The sequence below is a fragment of the Chlamydotis macqueenii genome, chromosome 10 (assembly GCF_036417535.1).
Source record: "Chlamydotis macqueenii isolate bChlMac1 chromosome 10, bChlMac1.mat, whole genome shotgun sequence".
Taxonomy (NCBI): Eukaryota; Metazoa; Chordata; class Aves; order Otidiformes; family Otididae; genus Chlamydotis; species Chlamydotis macqueenii.
The window spans coordinates 3,905,955-3,929,042 of record NC_141565.1 but is presented as its reverse complement, the minus strand read 5'-3'; the positions used below and the strand labels follow the sequence as shown (position 1 = coordinate 3,929,042).

The window sequence follows — 23,088 nt, the reverse complement described above, 5'->3', positions numbered from 1 at the left end:
GCGCGCCGTTATGTGCTTCAAGGTTTAAAAAAAAAAAAAAACACGCAGCCCCTAAACTCGGGTTAGTGACAGCAGTGCTGTGCGCGGTGGGAGCGGGCTGGAGCAGACCCCGCGCAAAGCGAAGGAGCGCTCCTCTCAGAATGGAGGCCTTCTGGCGGGGTGGTTTGTTCCGTAGCTTGGCGTGGTAACTGCGTTAATCTCTGCAGTGTAAGCGTTAGTGAGCTGTTACTCTCTTCTTACAGAACAGCGGAGTGCTCGTTACACGTCTGACAGCTTGACTTTGCAGCATGGAGAAGAAACAAGTTTCAAAACGCTTATATGTTGGAGGGCTCGGCCACACGGTTTCTAAGGCTGAACTGGAAGAAAGATTTGGCAAGTTTGGAGATGTTTTGGATGCAGAGATTATTACTAGAAAAGATGATCAGGGTAATGGTTTTGCATGATCCTTTAAAAGTTCATAGTTTTTCGATTTGTACTGTGAAATGGAGTTTTTGCTTCAGAGACACTTTATTTTCAGGAAATAGCTTAATTTTCAGTTTTAAAGGAAACACTGAAATTATATAGACGTTAACTGAATGTTTATTGTTTATCAGGTAACCCTATGAAAACTTTTGCTTACATCAGTGTCAACATTTCTGATGCAGATCTTAGAAAGTGTAAGTATATTTTAATTTTTTTTTTTTTTTTTAGTGTAATGTATGTTTCTGAGCCAAGCTGCATTACTGATAATGCAGCAGGGCCTGCTGTGATGGGATAAGGGGTAATGGCTTCAAAATAGAAGGAGGCAGATTCAGACTGGACATATGGAAAAAATTCTTTACTCTGAGGGTGGTGGAGCACTGGCCCAGGTTGCCCAGCGAGATGGTGGATGCCCCATCCCTGGAAACATTCCAGGCCAGGTTGGCCGGGGCTCAGAGCAACCTGATCTGGTTGGAGATGTCCCTGCTCCTGGCAGGGGGGTTGGACTGGATGGGCTTGAAATGCTCCTTCCCACCCAGACCATTCAATGATTTGATGAAAATCAGGATGTGGTCAAGGTAGACCCTGTTTCATTCTATTGTCATATTCATTGTGTTTTCTTTGAGCTGCAATTTTGTGGAAGTTGCTTTACTGGAGTTTTCAGTGAGTAGAAGTAAGCAGATTAAAAAGATTACTTGTGACTGTAATAGGTGATTTATGAATTTGTTCTAATCCTTTTATGAAAAGAGAGGAAATGTACTTCAAACACTTTAATCAGGTCCTTAAAACAGTAGAAGTGACTTGACATGAGAGGAAACCCAGAAGGAGAGTTTACATTAAGCACTCTTCTGTTAAAGCCATTTTACAAATCGCCAACTAATTGGATTACAAAGCTACTGACAGGTTTATAAAACCACCTGTGTAATATGTAGCAACAAAATGGCAGGTGTGGGTACCTATATTCAAAGAGAGTGACTGGTAGTATGCCCTTTTGTCTAGAGAATGCTGCCATTAGAAATAGGAAAGCTGTTTGAGAGCAATTAAAAGCTAACCCAGCCCTTAATACTTAGCTTCCTTAAGTTTCAAGTACAATATTTTTCCCTCTCATTTTCCGTACTCCTTAACTATGTTTTTTCAAAGTACAGAAGAAGTTGAGAAGAGCCTATCATACAGTGGTGTAGAAACTTCAGGGTACCTGTATCTGAATTTTCAGGTTTGTCTTTGAACCGAAACATGCAGACTTGAATGACTCTTTTGAAGTCAGAACTGTAATTTTGGATATAGACCTTCTTGTTTAAGATTTAAGTATTAGACCTTTCGTATACAATCTTAAATCAGGTGAGCAATAAGGTATAAGATCATGCTAAAGAAACTTCACACTATCATTGAAGGAGGTATAGTTAGGTCTAACGTTTGGGCTGCAGTGGGGCTAATTTTCTTCCCAGTAGCTGCTCTGTTTTGGATTAGTATGGGATTTGGTATGTGAAGAATGTTGATAATACACCGGTATTATCAACTAAAGAGACCGAGGATTTTTCTCAGCTTCCCAGGTTTTGCTAATGTGCAGGTGCAAGAGGCTGGGAAGGGCTAGTACAGTTCACCCACAGTACTCCCTACCACAGACGTCATGCTCAGTGTATAAGGGATGGTTGCCTGGTGGGCGGCTCTTTCTTGCGCTCTCTCTGCTCGGGATCATTCCTAGATCGCACTCAGTGCCATTCCGTGATCGCTGCTCAGGATGGGCTGTATTGATTGTAAAGTCATAGGGTGGAATTGTGTATTGTTCATTTTGTATATTCTATTACAATTGTATTTTATTTTTATTCTTATCATTATTAATATATATTATTATAATATCTTCCTTTGCTGTCCTAGTAAATAGTTTTTCCTCTCAACCCATGAGTTTTCCTTTCTTTCTGATGCTCCCTCCCATCCCCCTGGGAGGGGAAGGGGGGGCGAGCGGCTGCATGGTACTTGGTTGCTGACCAGGGTTAAAACATGAGAGTAGAAAATACTCATTTCTGGTTTCCTTGTTTTACAGGCATCTCAATTTTAAATAAAACAAAATGGAAAGGGGGGACACTGCAAATTGAGGTGGCCAAAGAAAGCTTTTTACACAGGTAAAAATCAATAAAGAAATGGATGTTGTTGCTGAAGTTACCCTTTTCTGTTTATCTGATAGCATTATGACTGCGCTTTCATCTGCTGTACTCTTTTCTTTCTGATCTTATTGACATTGGACTGTTGATGCATATTAAATAGTGCAACGTGTTTTGTATCATTCACTTAAAGGTGGCAGCTATGTTGATTCTTTAAGTAGTGAATGGTTACTGTTCTCTGGGAGGGAGTCACTGCCAGCTATAATTTAGCACACAGGCATATGTTTTTTTCATAGATGATGTACTCTTGGTACAGGCTCGCCATGGAGAGGGAGGAAGCAAAGCTGCAGAAAGGAAAGCCACAGAGAAATGACAAAACGTGTCAGTTAGAATCACTGAAAAAGGCTGGAGTTGTAGACTTCCACATGAAAGCAGTACCAGGTACCGAGGTGCCAGACCATAAGGTATGGTGGGGTAGATGTATAGAGAACTAAGTCAAAACAAAAACCAGAATCGAGCACAAGCTTATTACATCTAAATTTATGTCACATCTCTACACTTCATATAAATAAACTTATAAGTGCAACAGTCCAACTTGTGAAAAGTAGTTTAAAGAAATACCTTATGTGTAGAATGCTCCTGTCCTTCTTTATAATGACTGGAAATAGTCTTGAGCATACTGGCCTCTCTGTCATGTTAAATTGGAAATGCTTTGCGTTTCCAGGAAATGCGTGTATATTAGGAATACCTTTGTGTCACCCTTAAAAGCACATGAAGAGAATGTGTCTCTCATTTTTATACAACACAGATTTTTGGCTGAGTTGTCAGGATCTAGCCTGTGCTTCAGCACATTCAGGAGCAGGGTCTACACATGCTTACGAAAGTAAGATTTAGAATAAAATCACTGAATGTGCAAATTTATACAACAAAGATTATATTTACTACAAAGTTTTCAATTATTTGCGAAGCACGGAATGCTTTTGGAGAGTGATGGGGAGATTTTTAATTTTTCAATAGGAAAGGAGAAAAGAGCAAAATAATAGTGATCTGATCTGTATAGTTACCACTATTAATTCATAAACCAGAAGCCTTATATTAAAAATAGCACTTGTAAAGAAATTCAATTCTTTATTGCCACTCTTTATTTGCAGGTTGTTAAAATTTGGTTTGTTGGTTGGTTTTCATTTGTTCTTTTTTTTGAGAAGGAAGCTGGTACGGTACAAATACATCTCGCTTAAGAGAGTAAACAAAAAAAGAATTAGCCACAGATGGTTCTTTATTAGTGTTCCTGTTATCAGAAAATATGCATCTTTGTTTATTCCAGGGTTGCTTCAATTCTTTTTTTGTTTAACACTGATTATTTTTATTTTCTTTTAGAAATGGGTTGTTGGCAAGTTTGGCAGAGTCTTGCCTATCCTGCACCTTAGGAGTCCACAAAAGAATAAAATATCCTTTTTCTATTGGTTGGGCGTCGGCATGATTCCCTCTGTTTTATCATATGGGGAAATATTTGCTTAGCGGTCTTGATGAGTATGACGTCATACTTGATTTACTGAATCCCCTAAGTAAATCTTGCAGTAAGTTTGTGTGATTTGAATAATTTTTTTAGACTGCAAGTCAGTTGCTTAGAGGCTTATGGTCATAACATTAAACAGGACTCTTTGTTGTCCTTTCATGGAGAATTTAGCCTGTTTGTAAAGATTGGGAGTCTGCTTGCTGAAATGTTGTTTTAATTCCTTAACTCAGACTAACATTGTGAAATATGATCCATCCAAATATTGCCATAACCTTAGAAAGCTGGAGCCAGACTTGACACATGTAGTTCCTATATCCGAGCTTACTTGGCACTTGGAAGGGAGAGATGACAGCATAAACAAGAAGCGGCAAGGAGAGTTCCCTGTAACTAAGAAGCCACCTAAAAAACTGAGGCAACTGGACAGTGAGGCTCTGAACAGAGCAGTAGTTCTCTCTTCTGGGTGCCAGTCATGTTCCAAAACCACAAGCTCACCGCAGCTAGATCAAAGATCAAAATCCAAATCCAATGAGAAGTCTAAGTTGCCTCTATCAAGGAGTCCTGAAAGTAAAATATCTGAGAGAGGTTTATTATCAGATAAAAGCAATGTTTCTGGAGTTACAGCTCAAAATAATCTAAGTGTTTCTGATAGTGACATTGATTCTGAAGAGGAAATCAGAGCAATCGTAAAAAGAGAGAGAAAAATACAGAAAGATGAAAATGTTGAGACTGAAAGTGACCTCTTGGAAATTGTTGGGGATAATTTTGAATTAAAATACAATAGTCACTGGTCCTTAAGCGATCCAGATGCCATGAAGAAAGCTATCAAAGGAAGTTATAGAGAGAAAGAGACTATGGAATGTAATAATGGTTATGATTCAGCAGATACAGATGAAATTATTGCCGAAAGTAAAACTCCAGATTTAAGTAGCAGGAAAACTGCAATTTTAGAAGATTCTAAAGAGGTGAAGGTGGAAAATAAAGAAATATTAACTAACAAAAAATGTGATTTGGTAATTGACCCCTCTTGCAATTTAACTTGCCGTTTAAAAGAAGAATACATTGAAGGAAAAGGGAAAATGAAAAAATCCAAAATTGCTGCCTTGCACAGTACAGCAGTTAACAGCACAACAAAGACAAGTGATAGTGAAAGCTCTTCTTCAGAACCTGAGAAAACAGAATCTGAAATCAGTTCCAATTATGAATCCATGATGCAAAACTGTTATCGCTTAGACCTTACTTTAGATGACTTAAAAGTGTTAGCTGCTGACAACACTGGGATACCAGGAGAAGAATCAGACAGTACACAGAATTCTACTTGGTGCAATGTTGAAGAAAATCCCAAGGATAATGTTGTAAATAAAACAAAACTTTCTAAACTTCACCCTGCAGTTAAAAAAAAGTGTATCTGTCCTGAAGATGTAGTTGCTGCAATTTTAGCTGGGGAAGAGAATGCTGATGAGGGAAGCTCCAAAGGACGAAATAATTCACGTTTGAAATATCAGCCCTTCAGAGGAATGAGGTCCCTTCGTGAAAAAGAATTAACGAAGGACAGCACTGGTTTGAAAAAGAGATCTCCACAAAGTTTAGGTCTTGAAGCTTGTATTTCTTATTGTGGTGAGGAGTCATCTAAAAGGCAATCTAAGAATCATCCATTGTATTCACTTCAAGTCAGCAGTAAGAAGAGACAAAATATGCATTGTGAACAGCGTGGGGAATTGTCAGATGCTGCCTCCTTAGCAGATAAGAGCAATCAGCTTGCTTCCCAGCCACGTTTACAGGGGAAGAACAGAGATGTGAGTTCTTTGCAAGACAACCAAAATTCAGAGCATGGAGATGCTGCTCCTAGTGCTTGTGAGAGCGAAGATGAGAGCAGTGACACCAATAGTAATGTTGCAATATCACAGAAACATGTTAAGCAACAGTTGAAGAGCCCAAAACTGCTTTCAAAAAAATTGAAGAGCGATGTAAGCAATAAAAATCCAGAATGTGAAGCTAATAATAAATGTGAGAGTGGGAAGACAAGCCTTCTGGAAAAGAAAGAGCTTTGTTTTCATGCTACTGCTTCAAAGGAGCCTAATCCAAAAAATAAAAAGTTGCAGGATAACCAGAGGAGGCTGGCAGCTCTAGAAGAGAGACAGAAAGAGAGAGACTTACAGAAAAAACTAATTCAAGGAGCTCTTTCAAATCTGGTAATTACACTCATAACTTCTATCTGAATAGTATGCAGTAAAAGAAAAAGGGAGATTAATAGATGTTGTTTAAGATATTATAAAATCATATTCTGGAATTTCTGTTGACATGGACAGTTTTCTTTTGAGGATATACAAGATGATGCATACCTAATTCCTGGGATGTCTCTAGACTTGCAAGAGGAATAGTAGATTCCCCATTTCATGTAATGGAAATGGCTACTTAGGTGTGACTGTAGCAAGTATTCTGTATGTTTAACTTGACAATTTCACTCTTGCATAGGATAGCCAGCCGGCAGGCAAGCATAAACACATCATATTCAATTCAGATGTGGAAAGTGAAGCTGAAGGAGAGGACATGCTGAAGAAAGATGGGAGTTTGGGAAAGACACATGAAGAAGTAAGTGATATTGGGAAGAAGTGCAGTATTCTGTAAGGTAATTTCATATCAATATGACTGTGCCTTTTATTCTGAAGACTATTTTTCATAGTGAAGTGATGGAAAAAAAGTAGATAAGGTTTGAATTAATATGAATGATTCTTCTTTTCTTGATAACATGAAACAGGTCTCAAAGAACTTAACCATGCATGTGATAAAGTTGGAGAACTTGCAGAATTTGTAAGGAGATTGAGATTTGTATAAAAGATGTGCTTTGATTAAAAGAAAATTAATGTTTACGTTATAGGGTTTACTTACAGTTAGATTTGAAATTTCGCTACTTTTAGTCAAAGGAAGGGGAAGAGACTTGGCTTGAGAAATATGGAAGGACTTTTTGCTCTTCCCAACACAAACCTGTACAAAGATATGTACAAAGAATCTCTATTAATGCAGTGCGATTTCACCACCATACTTCAGCACAATTAAGTACTTCTTTGTCTGGAATAAAACTTCTTCTATCATCACATTTTTTTTTAGTCACATCTCTGCTAAAGCTTTAAACCATTGGGTTTGCTTTTTGGGGTTTTTTTCTTCATAAATGTAGTAAGATTAGTACCGTTCTCACTATTTAATTAGAATCATAGAATGGTTAGAGTTGGAAGGGACCTTCAAAGGTCATCTAGTCCAACCCCCCTGCAAGGAGCAGGGACATCTCCAACCAGATCAGGTTGCTCAGAGCCTCATCCAACCTGGCCTTGAGCGTTTCCCGGGATGGGGCTTCCACAACCTCTCTGGGCAACCTGTTCCAGTGTTCTACAACTCACATTGTAAAAAATTTTTTCCTAATTTCTAGTCTAAATCTACCCCCCTCTATTTTAAAACCATTACCCCTCGTCCTATCACAACAGGCCCTACTGAACAGCCTCTCCCCATCTTTCCAGTAGGCCCCCTTGAGGTACTGGAAGACCGCTATCAGGTCTCCCCAGAGCCTACTCTTCTCCAGGCTGAACAGCCCCAGCTCTCTCAGCCTGTCCTCATAGGAGAGGTGCTCCAGCCCTTTTATCATCTTCGTGGCCCTCCTCTGGACCTTCTCCAACTGGTCCATGTCCTTCTTGTGTTGGGGGCTCCAGAACTGGACACAGTACTCCAGGTGGGGTCTCACCAGGGCAGAGCAGAGGGGGAGAATCACCTCCCTCGACCTGCTGGCCATGCTTCTCTTGATGCAGCCCAGGATGCGGTTGGCCTTCTGGGCAGCAAGGGCACATTGCTGGCTTATGGTGAGCTTCTCATCCACCAGCACTCCCAAGTCCTTCTCCTCAGGGCTGCTCTCCATCCATTCCCCGCCCAGCCTGGATTTGTGCCTGGGATTGCCACGACCCAGGTGCAGGACCTTGCACTTGGCCTGGTTGAACTTCAGGAGGTTGGCACGGGCCCGCCTGTCCAGGTCCCTCTGGATGGCATCCTTCCCCTCCAGCGTGTCAATGGCACCACACAGCTTGGTGTCATCGGCGAACTTGCTGAGGGTGCACTCTATCCCACTGTCCATGTCGCCGACAAAGATGTTGAACAGGGCCGGGCCCAACACGGACCCCTGAGGGACGCCACTCGTGACCGGTCTCCACATGGACATTGAGCCATTGACCACCACTCTCTGAGCGTGGCCATCCAGCCAACTCCTTATCCACCGAGTGGTCCGTCCATCAAACCCATGTCTCTCCAGTTTAGAGAGAAGGATGTCGTGCAGGACAGTGTCAAAAGCTTTGCGGAAGTCCAGGTAGATGATGTCAGTTGCTCGTCCCTTGTCCACCGATGCTGTAACCCCATCATAGAAGGCCACCAAATTGGTCAGGCACGATCTGCCCTTGGTGAAGCCATGTTGGCTGTCACCAACCACCTCCTTGCTCTCCATGTGCCTTAGCATGGTTTCCAGGAGAATCTGCTCCATGACCTTGCCAGGCACAGAGGTGAGGCTGACCGGCCTGGAGTTACCTGGGTCTTCCTTGTTCCCCTTTTTAAAAATGGGGGTTATGTTCCCTCTCTTCCGGTCATCGGGGACCTCACCAGACCACCACGTTTTCTCAAATATGATGGCCAGTGGCTTAGCAACTTCATCCGCCCGTTCCCTCAGGACCCGCGGATGGATCTCATCAGGTCCCATGGACTTGTGCACCTTTAAGTTCCTCAGATGATCCCGAACATGCTCTTCGAGTACAGTGGGCGGTTCTTCATCCTTGCAGTCCCTGCTTGTGCCTTCTGCAGCTTGGGTAGTGGGACAAGAGCTCTTATCGGTGAAGACTGAGGCAAAAAAGCCTTCTCCATGTCCCTTCTTTTCTCACTTTTTCTGATGTAGCACTTTTTTCCTTGCCCTATATTTTTCCTTTTCTTTAACAGAACCTCTAATTCTATGGAAAATATTTTGAAGCCATGGAGTGCTTACCTTCTGTAATCATTAATATTTATTAACTAACTAAAACAATGTCCTAGAGGATATACTGTAAATGAGGCTGTTCAGAAAGGGTGTAATTAGACATTGATATTTTTAATCTCATCTCCCTTGACATAATGAGAAGGTTGGATTTTTATACCCAACTCCCTTATAATGTAAAACCTGAGTTACCCTTGACATAGATATTTTGCCTATGCTAAAAATTAGTAGTTGTAACTGTGAAACAGAATTGTACAAGGTGTGTATACAATGTGAGATTTGAAGTGTGTGGTCAACAAGTGAGCTGGTTGTTCTAGAAATCCACTTTTTCACATGAATTGGAAAATGTGAACAAAGTTGATACTGATTTATTTTCTTAAACTTATATAAATGGCTGGTTTTCTATATTTTCTTTTTGTTTAACAAAGGTTGAATCTGTTCCTAAAACTTCAGGCAGGCTGTTTGAAAGCAGTGAGGATGAGCAAGATGACACAGATGATGAGAGATTCAAAATTAAACCCCAGTTTGAAGGCAAAGCTGGTGAAAAAGTGAGTGAACCCATTACTGTAATTTAGTTTTCTTCTAAGTCTCCGTAACACCACTTCAGAAGAACATAACGTGTAAGTTTGCATACTTGCTGAATATTATTTTGATAAACATGCAATAGAATTCTCTTAAGTAGAGGAACAGTAGCCATGAAGGAAATAATGTATGTTGTAAAGTGGGAGGAGTTTCTCTTATGTCACCTTTTGAAAACCCAAAAATTTCTGGAAAAGGCATCAAGAGCTAAAGGTTATTAATATGTTGCCACAATTATAGTTTTAAAAAAGTTACTGAATGTTGATTATTTCCTTTTCCAGTGCTTAGTAGGATCTATTTAATTTTGTTTAGCTTTTGAGATTGCAATCACGATTTGGCACAGATGAAAGATTTCGCATGGATGCTCGATTCCTTGAGAGTGACAGCGAAGAAGAAGGTAAACCTGCTTGTATTTCCTGGTTAATGTTAGTAATAGAACTATATTATGAAGTCCCAATTTTGGATGTTTGAAGCAACTTACGGACTACTTTTGCTTCTTTGGTGATTCCTTAAAGAAAATAACCCAACTGTTTTGAATGTACATAGTATATATTGGTAGCTGTGTTTTCTTAAATGCAAAAGCATTTGTAATAGCTGGACGAGACATACTTGGTTGTTAAATTGAAAATCTTTTTTTAATACAGGATGATATCAGAATGTTGTTTATCCATGTTTTTTGCAGGATAAGTGGTGACTTAATTAAAATAAACTTTTTGACCATTACATTTATTTAAACTGTTTTGTTGTCATCCTGCTAATTTGGCAGCCTTAGAAGGAAAATTGGTTTGTTTTGTTGGTTTTTTTAAAAAAAACAGAAAAGCTGAAAACAGCAATTTTTCAAAGACTTATTTCCCCCCTACCAAAAATTAAATTGTTAACCTTGTTTTCAAGATTCAGAATTTGTTTCTGAAACTTAAATTTTTGCCTAGTTCCGCAACTCCTTTCATTGCTTTAATGTGATCTTCTGTAGAGCATCTCTCAGTGGCAAAGTAGTTGCACAGTTGTGAGATATAATCGGGGAACAGGTTAAGTATCTGATCTGATAATCACATTAAATAGATGCCCATGATACTTCTAATCAAAGATTTTCTACAGTGCAAGGGAGAAAGCCTCTAAGTAGATTTAAAATAAATGAAGTGACGTTGATGTGTGTGAGATCTTCTAGTACAATAGTAGTGTTGTATATCAAATAGTACAAGCTTACTTAGGTCATAACAGGGAAAAAATAATGTGTTTGTTTTTCTCTTAGCAGAGACAAACATCTTGAAGGCAGATGAGGAAGAAGAGCTTGCTGCAGAGAAAAAGAAAAATCTGCAAATACTGGGAAGCATCTTGAATATCAACCTGGAACACCCTAAGCCAACTAAAACAGCCACAAGTGCTAAGAAATTCAAGTATGAATCATCCTTTATCAGAAAAGAAGGAATTTTAGGAAGGCTTAACTTTTGCCAGTGTTTCAGAACTAAAATTCCTGCCTAGCTGACTGAGAAAAGTATTTCCTTCTCTGTTGTGTGTGTCTGAAGTCAGTCTTTAATGCAGTTTCCCAACTTGCGTGTTCAAATAGATTATACAACTGGTAATTATCATTATTTTAGGGAAAAAAATTATTGGATGCCTACTTGAGTTTTTTCTAGTAGATTTTGAATGATAGGCTTCTTGGTTATGAAAATTAATATTTTTAATAAGTCCTTGCCCATGTAAGATGTATTTCTGTTTTCTGTGGAGACCAGCTTAAGTTGACTGAACAAAGAACATGTGAGTTGGGCAGCAGGTCGGTAAGTTAGATTCTGACTTCTGTAGCAGTTAATAAGTTGTTGTTTTCTCTGGCCTAGAGGTGATTAGCATCAAACTTCTTTTTCAGTGGAGATTTTTTTTTTTTTTCATTTATCTGGATTTCTGCTTTAGAGAAATTTCTTCATTAGATTAGCAGTTTGTTACATGTTGCTGTTGGGCATGCTCTAGCCTTCGTTAGAGGATGATGAGATAGGTTTGGAAATGTACTATTGGAAGTGTTGTGACATTTAACTATGCACTCTAACAGAAACTGGTCTGTGGTAGAAGTAAGTAGTGGTAAGGGTAATGCAATAGTGTGCAATTAGTAAATTTTTAATGACAGTCAATACTGGAGTTGCATCCATTGACTGCTAAATACCATTGTGACTGCTGCACAATCATATTTAATCCTATGACTTCTGTACAAATTTTCATGTATTTTGAAAAGACTAAGCACAGAGGGAAATAATCTGTGCGAACCCCAGAGGTCATCTTAGGTAAGTTTTGTTAATGACAGTGATACTTAGTTAATGATACAGTATGTAGCCATTTAAAAGCAGGTAATTTATGCTGTAAGCATTAATGTTTTAAGCATTTAAGCATTAATTAAGGAGGGGAAATAAGTGACTACCTTCTTGTATTACCATAAGGCAGCATGGGCTTTGCTACACTAATATCAGGGTTAGTCTAAACCTTAGACTGCTTTAGCTGGAAGTCCCCAAAATGTTTAAATTTTGAAAGGTGGGCATAATGGTTGGTTGGTTGTTTTTCTTGGGGTTCGTGTTTTTTTTTCCTTTGAACTATTTGAATTTCTGCAATGTTTGGTACTAGAAGAAATAGATACAGATAGATATATCGATATGGATAGCTATATTGATATAGCTCTTCAAAAGATAAACAGGTGCAGATATAAACTTAACTCTTACTGCATAACATCCGCAACTTGAGGTCTATGTTTTATATGAAATATTACAATTTGATTAAAGCCACTTCCGTTTATAATTTTTCCTGACCCAGACACTGACTAGCAGGTAGTTTCTAAGTGCCAGTTAGGTATTGGATTGATTTGAAGCTTTTTTAGTAAAGAAGTTGATGTGAATTTGAAATCTGACTGTGAAGATTTAAGAGAGCTTTCAATTGAGCATTTAGAATGTCTGATGGTTTTTCTTTTCTGTTTTTATAGAGATATTAATGCCCTCCGCTATGATCCCACAAGACAGGACCATGCAGTTTTTGAAAGAAAACCAAGTGCTATGGAAAAAGAGAGGTAACACTGCAGCTTGGTAACTATAGTTGTAATGTTTCTTCCCATGGAAGGATGGCTATAGCAGAAAAATGAGTTTGAAATGATGCGGGCTGCTCTGCCTGTTCTTTGGTTTTCTCTGTTATTGCTAACATCAAGATACAAGAGTTGTGACCACTAAAAACAGCGTCATCTTTTCCTTCTAGTCCATCTACTCTCTGCATGCCGTTTTCTGTCTTCCTTTCTCACCATCAGGCTATCCCTTTGCTTCAAGTCACGGACTTGAAAACTTGCAACTCTGTGAGAAGAAAATATTAGCTTTTAGCATTTCTTTCACCGGAAAATAAATTTGTCCTAAATATCTTAATTTATATGCTATCACATATTAAGTGAAAAGTCAGAGTGTGGTTAAGTATGAAGTAGACTTGTTCCTGCCTTTAGAGTCAAACCTCAGATATTTCCTCACTGCTTATCCTCAAGGATGAATAAATTGCAGGGGGTGAAAAGACATGGGTCAAAAGTATAAACCAAAATAATAGCCATGCTGCCCTATAAACCTGTTTCTGGCAGTAGGAAATATCCTATTGTCAGAACTTGGAATTCCTAGGAAAGAAGGAAAAATACCCCAAAACCAAAAACCACACACAAACCTTAAAAGTGAACCACTCATTAATGTGCTTAGATAAGTTTAGGAAGACTTCAAAAGCAAGGTTGCCTCTTAAGGAACCTTTCTTTAAACATATATGTGCTATGTTACTATCCTTTAACAATCTCATTGCAGTAAAGCTAAAAGGAAGAAGAAGAGGGAAGAGAGTGAGAAACAGCCTGAAGTATCTAAAGAAATGTATTATGATATTGCTGTTGATTTAAAAGAGTTCTTTGGATCTTCGAAGAGTAAATCAGAAAAAAGTGAAGAAATACCCTGGGACAAAGATGACGCGGAGGATGCTACCCCACCTGACCATTTGGGATCTAACACTGGGAGTAACATAGCTCAGGAGTCTACTGCTTTCACATTTTCGTTCTTTGGAGACATGGAGGAGTCCAGCATAAAAGAAGGTAACAGCAGAACATATGTATCAGTTCAATTTCTAAAGCTATGTAGCATATAGAAATTCAAAATCTAGGGGATTTTCAGAGGCAAAAGTAAATAATTACACAAAATCATTATGGTCTTCTCTTTATAATTGCCAAGATTATTGCCATTTAATCACAGTTAATTCATGCTTGCATCTCAAAAGTCTTGAAAGGGAGAATGTTTTGAGAAGGATCTATTATTAATTGTTTTTTGAACAGTGATGGCAAAATTTGACATCGGCTAAATTTCTCAAATAAACAAGGAAAATTATGATACACAAGTCAAATCAGATTTCGTATAAACCAACAAGATTTAAATAAAATTTGTGTTAATTAAGGTGGTATTACAAGCAAAAGAAAAATCTTATAATTGATCCCAAGATCCAAGAATATTTTATTACATATTTAATTTTATTATCATACCTTGAGAAAATTGAAACTGAATGACATATGATGATGGGGGTGTCCTAACCTAAGATAAAATCAAATGTTATGAAATCAAGATTTAAAAATCTGAAATCAAGTCACTTAATGAGTGGTAATGTAGGAAATGAAAGAAACTGTGTGTGAAGTTAACTGAAAAACAAACAAAAACTACAACAACCACCACCCCACCACCCCCCCCCAACAAACCCCTACATTTCTGCTGACTTCAGAAAGTACTCTGTGTCTTCTGAATGCAGTAATATAGGTTTCAGGATATGTAAGAGATCTCTAGAACAAAGTGGAAAATGTCTGAGTGGAGATGTAGTTCAGAGTTCACAGATTTTAGCACTGAGAACCACGCTTGAGCACTGTGTCTGCTATTAGCTGTTATGAATAATTATTGGTTTATATTGCATCCTATTTGGTGGCGACAGGGCCGCTGTACTAGCTGCTGTATCGAAACAAAAAGGTAGGTCTCTCTCTGTTGTATGTACTTCAGTTGCTTAGGTAGGTTTTGTGATTACTTTTGTCGTAGTTGCTTTTGTTTAACCTTACTCAAGATCACGTGTGTCACATGTGAACTGTGAAGGAAGAACATGTGGAAAGTTTATTTTGAGCACAAACTGTGGATCTTTTGTGGACAATTTAAACTTGCAAATTCTCAATTTTTCCAAAGTAGAATTTTCTGATCTTTCTCTTGACTAACATACTGTTTGTTTTTCATAGTCTAGTTACTCTCATGTTTGGAAACTGCTTTATAGTGCCAGAGAGAGGCAGTGCAGGAGCTGTCTTCTCTGTTCTGGTCATCCAGGCAAGTACTGTGTTTAAACCCTAAAAGACAAGGTTACCACAGGTTTGAAACCTCAGTCCTTTTGGTGAGGTGAAGTGGTAAGGGCTCAAGTACATGTTTAAGTTACCATGTGTAACTTAACTAGGCTTCTGGCAACTGGATGCATACACAGCAAGACATACACAAAAATAACATAGCTTAAACACACAGAAAGAATAAGCTAAGGCATTATGACTTTCTTTGCAAAGGAATTTACTAAGGTCCAGATACAGTGAAAGAAAGCTTTTATTACAACTTCTGCAAGTTAAAAATACAAGTAGACACAATTACTCCCAACTCAATTGATAATGATTGTTAGGTTGGAGTGACTTGATAGAACCCTGGACTATAACACCAAGCTTCAGAAGGACTCCTGCACTTTTTTGCTATGCTGTGATAATACTAGTTGTGAATTTTCAGGGTGAACTTATGATGTGTGAGAAAGAGAGAACTAAATTCATACCTGCCCAGAGAGTCATAGAAGACCTGAGCGGGGAGATTTCTGTCCTTCTTAAATCTGTCTTTTCCAATTTAAGTATTTCACTCTGAAATAGAAACTTTTACTGGCAAGTAGGGAAATAATCTGATTTTTTTTTTTATTGTGATACTATTACAGAGCCCTACATAGTTGAAACAATCAAGCCTGTAAAAGTCACATGGCAAGAAGATCCACGTTTCCAAGACAGCAGTTCTGAAGGTGATGATGAAACAACAGCATCAGAAAGTGAGAGGGACAAAGAAATGTAAGTTTTATTTGTATTTATTATCTACTTGGTTGTAGTAGTTTGATGCTATGAGAATATTAATAGCAGCACTCAGGGCATGGGAAACTAACATCTTTATTCCATGTCTCTGAACAGTGGAATTCTTCTTAGGAAACTGTTCCTTGCTGCACAGAATGTAATATTCAAAAATCACAATACCACACTTGATTTGAAATTGAATATAAAAGCTCAGTTTCTAGTTGAATGCATGAGAAATTAACTGGGTAGTGGGTTTGGCCAAAAGTCAAATATAGTCTTTTTTAAGAAACTTTTTTTTTTTTTTAATAGAAGGCACTATTTGGTCACTGTGGATTAATGTTCTTCGATGCATACTATTTCTCTGAAGCATTACAGCTTTAACTTGTGTTAATGGAATTTGACAGTAACTTTTATGATGCTAAAATTCTTTGTATTTGTCTAGGTTTTCCTCTTTATCAAGGACAGAAAGTGCTAGATTTTTCTTCTTCTCCAAAGATGATAAACGACTAAGAGGTATAACAGAACTTGATCACCACTTTTTTTAACTCTTACTGAAATTCAATGAGGAAAAAAAATACTGCCTAGTTACTAATGTTTTGTAGTTAAAACACAGATGAGATGTTTAAGAAAAAAAAAAAACAAAAACAATTGCAAATTTCCATCGTGACTTGTGGTATGAATTGTGGTAGCATGTCCCACAAGAAAATCCAGGTAAAAAAAATGCTGAACAGATATCTTGCTTTCCTCTTTTCAGATAATTGTCTAGTATGTGGCTGATCTTCTAGGGATTACCACAAAAAAAAAAAAATCAAAAAGCTATTTAGACATTTTGAATCCTTTCAGGTAGATGTATGATCTTTAACTTTTTTCTGTGTTTCTGGTGTTGTCATTAAGCATATTGAATATTCTGATCAGCCACATATGTCCACATGGTTCTTGATCCTAAATAATATGAGGTTTTTTCTTTGAATATAACAAATTTCATTGTTAAAAACAAATAAACAGCAACAAAAAAACTGATGGAAAAACCACCCAAAAAAAACTAACCCATGGCCACAAAAAAAAACTGCTTTTGATATTTTATACAATAAATTATCCGGACAGCCTGAATTAATGTTTATTTCCTGAGACATGTTAGATAATTATCATTAAATGTATGTGTAAAAGTTACTGTGTTAATACTTTTAAAAATTTATTTATTTATTTATTTATTCAATCTTCAAGCCTTTCTGACTTACAGTGCCTGTTAAAATTGAGCTCTAAATCCATAGCAGGCATAAATTTTCTTGGGAGATGTGGGAAAACGGTCCTGAGCTTTTAATGAAACGGATGCTATTTCACTGCAATTTATATTTCAGGATCTTATGGAAAACTGCTGCTGCCTTTCATTTTTCTTAGCATGCAAGGCTGTAATATGTAAGACTTCTGTCTGAGCCAACCGCATTGTTGGGGCAAGAGAAGAATGTGAAGCATAGGCCTTCTGACTTTATTGCTGTGTTACTTATGGGATTTACAAACAGCGGAATATTCAGAAGTGCCTAACCATATTAATTTGTTCTTTGTGTTGTACAGAGGGCCCTAAGTTATTTTGTAGATCAGTAGACCTCAGTGAAGAAAAAGGTGATTGGGAAGACAGACGTAGATTATTGCTTGAGGTGAGTGTTTTAACATCTGTTACTTGGTAACTGTGGCTGAAAGCTCAGCATGAGGAGGGAGTGTGGCTGCTTATTCACCTAATTTGCATTAAAAATTAATTCAGGACTTTTAGGAGGGCTTGAAACTTTATAATTACCAGGGAAGTAAAAATTCTTAGTATAGAAGTGTGTATAACATCATGTTGTGATGTCCAGTAAGGTAAATTACTGAATCTCTGTATTGTATGGAACCGGTTATGTTACTAAATGTAAAAAAAGTGAGACAAACAGGTGAATTTAGAAACTTCTCATTATGTTACGTTAAAATACAAATATTTTCAGGAATGCCGGAAGAAGCATAAGGATGCAAGAAGGAAAGTGAAAGCAAAACAATAAACCTTTCTTATCATACTGTCCAGAAACGTTTCATGTTTCTTCTTTGAAGAAGTTGCAGAATAAATGTTGCTTTCAAAATTCTAGTCTTTCAAAGATCTAATATTGGAAAAGACTGTTAAACTTTGTTTCTGAATTAAGTACATGTTTATTGTGTCAATTCAATGTTTGTACCAAGGTTTGGGGTTTTTTTTCTATATGGCTTAAATGTGACTTCCTTCTTTGCAAGATTTTGCAGAATTTGATCACGTAACAAAGACAATACAGGGTTATTTTGGGCCCAGTGCTGAGCGGGGTTGAAAAAAAGCAGGTAGCTCCACATCTGTAAGACTGTATAACCTGTATTCTGCCAAACATAACAGAGATCCTGTTTGAGGTTCCTTTACAAACACTTGGAATACATTATTTCCAGAGTAAAAGTTTACCCAAAGTTTACAAAAATATATATGTTAATGGTGAACACTTTTATAAAATGGGTAATTTGTATTTCTTCACAGAGCTAATTTTTCTACTTTTTGAGTATGTATATTAATAAATATTAAGGACAAATGTTGCTGGTGTCGTATACTTGTGTGGAATTAATTCTGCTTTTACATATAAGGTCTTATTTTTATGTCTGTTTGGCTTATATGCTGCAGGGGGCTGCTGGAGCAGACAGCCTCTGCCAAGCCCTCCCTGGGCACCCACTGCCAGGCCTGGCCTGGCCCCTGGCCCCCAGCCCCGGGTGCTTTGCCTCTTACCAGTGCCCAGACCAGCACAGCTGCCGCACTCCCAGCTAGTTGTGCTGTTCGTCAAGTGGGAGCAGCGTCGGTGGGTGCCCTCGGCAGCGCAGGAGCAGCACACGAGCAGTTGCCAGGGCCTGGGGAAGCAAAGGGGCTCATGGCTGGGAGGACAAAGGGACTGCGGCACAGGATTGTCCGGCACAGCTCCTGTTCTCAGTTGTTCTGATTCGAGCCCTCGGCCAGACAGAGATGCCGGACAGAGCCCCGGGGTGCAGCTCTGGCAACTTACCCCTCTTCCTCTGCCTGCTCCCTGCCTCCTGGGCAGAGGCACTGCCTGGCGTCACAGCGGCTGTGCCTCTCATTTAGTGCTGCGTGTGCAAGGCATTGGTAGAGGGGAACGGTCAGCAATCAAGGTGCAAGTCTCTTCCATGGAGAAACCCCTGTTGTTTATTTTAGATAAACCAGAGTTTTAATGGTAAGTCAATGACTGGGATAATACACTGCTGAGAGAAGAAATAAAAATCAGAATCATAGAGTGGTTAGGGTTGGAAGGGACCTTCAAAGGTCATCTAGTCCAACCCCCCTGAAGGAGCAGGGACAGCCCTGACTAGGTCAGGTTGCTCAGAGCCTCATCCAGCCTGGCCTTGAACGTTTCCAGGGATGGGGCCTCCACCACCTTTCTGGGCAACCTGTTCCAGTGTTCTATAACTCGCATCGTAAAAAATTTTTTCCTAATTTCTAATCTAAATCTACCCCCCTCTATTTTAAACCCATTACCCCTCGTCCTGTCACAACAGGCCCTACTAAACAGTCTCTCCCCATCTTTCTTGTAGGCCCCCTTGAGGCACTGGAAGACCGCTATCAGGTCTCCCCGGAGCCTCCTCTTCTCCAGGCTGAACAGCCCCAACTCTCTCAGCCTGTCCTCATAAGAGAGGTGCTCCACCCCTTTTATCGTCTTCGTGGCCCTCCTCTGGACCTTCTCCAACTGGTCCATGTCCTTCTTGTGCTGGGGGCTCCAGAACTGGACACAGTACTCCAGGTGGGGTCTCACCAGGGCAGAGTAGAGGGGGAGAATCACCTCCCTCGACCTGCTGGCCACGCTCCTCTTGATGCAGCCCAGGATGCGGTTGGCCTTCTGGGCCGCAAGCACACATTGCCAGCTCATGCTGAGCTTCTCGTCCACCAGCACTCCCAAGTCCTTCTCCTCAGGGCTGCTCTCCATCCATTCCCCGCCCAGCCTGGATTTGTGCCTGGGATTGCCACGACCCATGTGCAGGACCTTGCACTTGGCCTGGTTGAACTTCAGGAGGTTGGCACGGGCCCACCTCTCCAGCCTGTCAAGGTCCCTCTGGATGGCATCCCTCCCTTCCAGCGTGTCGACGGCACCACACAGCTTGGTGTCATCGGCGAACTTGCTGAGGGTGCACTCTATCCCACTGTCCATGTCGCCGACAAAGATGTTGAACAGGGCCGGGCCCAGCATGGACCCCTGAGGGACGCCACTCGTGACCGGTCTCCACTTGGACATTGAGCTGTTGACCACCACTCTCTGAGTGCGGCCATCCAGCCAACTCCTTATCCACTGAGTGGTCTGTCCATCAAACCCATGTCTCTCCAGTTTAGAGAGAAGGATGTCATGCGGGACAGTGTCAAAAGCTTTGCACAAGTCCAGGTAGATGATGTCAGTTGCTCGTCCCTTGTCCACCGATGCTGTCACCCTGTCATAGAAGGCCACCAAATTGGTCAGGCACGATCTGCCCTTGGTGAAGCCATGTTGGCTGTCACCAACCACCTCCTTGCTCTCCATGTGCCTTAGCATGGTTTCCAGGAGAATCTGCTCCATGACCTTGCCAGGCACAGAGGTGAGGCTGACCGGCCTGTAGTTACCTGGGTCTTCCTTGTTCCCCTTTTTAAAAATGGGGGTTATGTTCCCTCTCTTCCAGTCATCGGGGACCTCACCAGACTGCCACGACTTCTCAAATACGATAGCCAGTGGCTTGGCAACTTCATCCGCCCGTTCCCTCAGGACCCGCAGATGGATCTCGTCAGGAAATGCCACGCACCTGCTATCAGCCCTTCTGACTTCACTAGAGTTTGTACAGCTGCATGTTTCATCCTCATGGATTTTCCTGTAGGAGAGCTGGAGAAGGTGGAAGAGCACTGGGCTGAATTCTCTTTGACAGTTACCATAACAAGGCACATGTCTGTGCCAGTTTGCCAGGAGAGAATATACTATGTAGTAGCACATTACTAGCAAATCCTCTTTCTAGTAAATCTGCACTTAGGCATGGATCAGCATTGATGCTTACACAAAATGACTGACTTGTTTTGCTAACAATTCCTGGAATCTAATCACTCAGATTACTCGGGTCCTTGGAATGTTTTAAGAATGCTGTATCAAACCACTTTCTTAAATAGACATGACTGGGCAAAGGAATACCTGAGTGCTTCTTAAGACCTTTACGTATTTGCAAAATGTCGTAGTTCAGCCCCAATCGGACCAGACTACGCAGTCTCTCTCTCACTCCCCCCACACTCCGAGAGAACAGGGAGAGAAAATATAAGGAAAAACGGCTCGAGGTTTGAGATAAAGACAGGGAGAAATCCTTAAAGTTACCGTCACGGGCAAAACAGACTCAACTTGGGGAAAACTATTCATTTATTACTACAAACAGCAGGAGAATGAGACAGAGAACAAGATAACCTCCCCCCACCCCTCCCTCTTCCTGAGCTTAACATTATCTCTACCACCTTCCCCCCCTGAGCGGCATAGGGGGGAAGAGGGAATGGGGGTTGCAGTCAGTTCATCATATGTTGTTTTACGCCACTGCTTCATGGTCGGGGGAAGAACTCCTCACATTCCTCCCCTGCTCCAGTGTGGGGTCCCTCCCACGGGCCACAGTCCTTTGTGGAACTGCTCCGGCGTGGGTCATCTCTTCCACGGGTGCAGTCTCTCTAGAACAGCTGCCCCAGCAGGCCCTCCACGGGCCACAGCTGCCTTCAGGCATCCACCTCCCCCGGTGCGGGGTCCTTCACGGGCTCCAAGTGGATCTCTGCTCCTCCGTGGACCTCCATGGGCTGCAGGGGGACAACCTGCTCCACCATGGTCGTCACCACAGGCTGCAGGGGAATCTTGGCCAGGAGCCGCATTACTGCTCCCCCTCCTTCTGAACTGACCTTGGCGTCTGCAGCCGTTCCTCACAACAGGCTGGTAGATGTCTCTCAGGATCTTTTTTACATCTTATTCACTTCTCATCTCCTCTCCACTTCTTGCAGCCGGGCTGGACTGAGTCGGGCCCAGTCGGCTGCCTGGCGAGAGGCCAGAGGGTGAGGCCTGCAAGGCCCATAGGCCTGCGCCTCCCCCTCTGCACCTCTGCCCCCACTCAGCTTCTTCACATCTTCTCTCCTCTCTTTTTTTTCTGTTTTCCCCTTCTTAAATACCTTATCGCAGAGGCGTTATCACGGGACATTCTGCTACCAATCGGCTCGGCCTTGGCCAGCAGCAGGTCCGCCCTAGGCCCGGCCCAGTACACTGAACAAAGGGGAGCGACTTCCAGCAGCTTCCTACAGAAGCTGCCACCTTAGGCCCCCCCTCACTAACAAAACCACGACACAAAATTATGATGGTGGCACATTTTGATGTCTTAAAATTTAGTAGATTTTTTCCCCCATCATAATATTTCATCTGTCATATTTGAGGATATTGCAAACATGCATGTTCAGTATCTTTGTTCAGTCTTCCCTTTCATCCCCTTTGTCTTTTGATATAATCTTTTCTTTCCTTATGATTCTATGGTTTCCCCTGCAGAGCTTAAAGTCAGATATTTGAAATTGTGCTGAAAATAAAAAAAAACATTTTGCTGGCAACGCCTGGTCTGTCAGCAGGAGCAACATGTCAGTACTGCACAGCGTAAGCCGAAAGCTGGTTCCTCGGCAAGAGCTGCCATGTGAATGCTTTCTCAGGTTCCTCCTCACGGCGGCACCAGTTGTACGTGTTTTGCGTGCGTTTTGTGTGCGCTTTTCGACAGAGCTGTGTTTATGGAGGCCTTCGCTTCTGCTTAGCTCCGTATTGCCTTCTGCGAAGCACGGAATGCTCAGCGTCTGGAAGTTCTGCTGCCTGTGTGTCAGGGTAGCCGGTTCTGCGCTGGTGCAGTGTGCTGGCAATGTTTCACACGCAAAGCAACGTTCCTGCCTTTCAGCAAACTGTTCGGTTACTGGGTCCGTGCACACACGAGGTAAGGAACTAACTTGCTTAGACCAACAGTTGTGGTTTTCTGAACCGGAGTTCGCAGTATCAGCTGTCTGCTGGTAAATACATCAGAGCCTGAAAGGTGCCCCAGCCGCCTGCGCTGCTGTGTGTCTGTTCCAGCTGTCACAGCGACAGGGTGCTGCACGTGCTTCCAGCTCCTGTCGTGTCGTGGGGAGGCTGTGAAGGATTGTGACACGACACGGAGGAGAAAGGAGAGACCATTTACTTCCAGGAGCAAACCTCAGCGCTCTGTTATACAAGAGCTGACTGTTTCCTTCTCCTCCCCCAGCTCGTGTCGCTCCTCCATGAGCATGCTCTCTGCTCCTCTTCCCCGGGCAGCTCCATGTATGAAG

The 23,088-nt window shown here is 41.0% G+C and overlaps 1 protein-coding gene and 1 long non-coding RNA gene across 3 annotated transcripts in view; one reads left to right on the top strand and one right to left on the bottom strand.

Annotated features, from left to right (window-relative positions):
- LOC147599458 (uncharacterized) overlaps positions 1-23,088 on the bottom strand; it is a 352,989-nt gene that overhangs the window by 245,521 nt on the left and 84,380 nt on the right. The gene's annotated exons all lie outside the window — the stretch shown is intronic.
- NOL8 (nucleolar protein 8) lies at positions 45-18,318 on the top strand. 2 transcript variants are annotated; one of them, XM_086755687.1, is made up of 16 exons: positions 45-426; positions 594-656; positions 2,501-2,579; positions 2,875-3,022; positions 3,936-4,004; positions 4,311-6,263; positions 6,547-6,663; positions 9,496-9,615; positions 9,959-10,043; positions 10,899-11,040; positions 12,603-12,686; positions 13,444-13,721; positions 15,611-15,737; positions 16,180-16,250; positions 17,310-17,392; positions 17,714-18,318. In XM_086755687.1, exons 1-16 carry the CDS (start codon positions 288-290, stop codon positions 17,765-17,767), a joined length of 3,612 nt encoding a protein of 1,203 aa, XP_086611813.1. In that variant the 5' UTR covers positions 45-287; the 3' UTR covers positions 17,768-18,318. The 2 variants fall into 2 exon arrangements, with proteins under 2 accessions (XP_086611813.1, XP_086611812.1); XM_086755686.1 differs by having other exon boundaries at positions 10,896-11,040.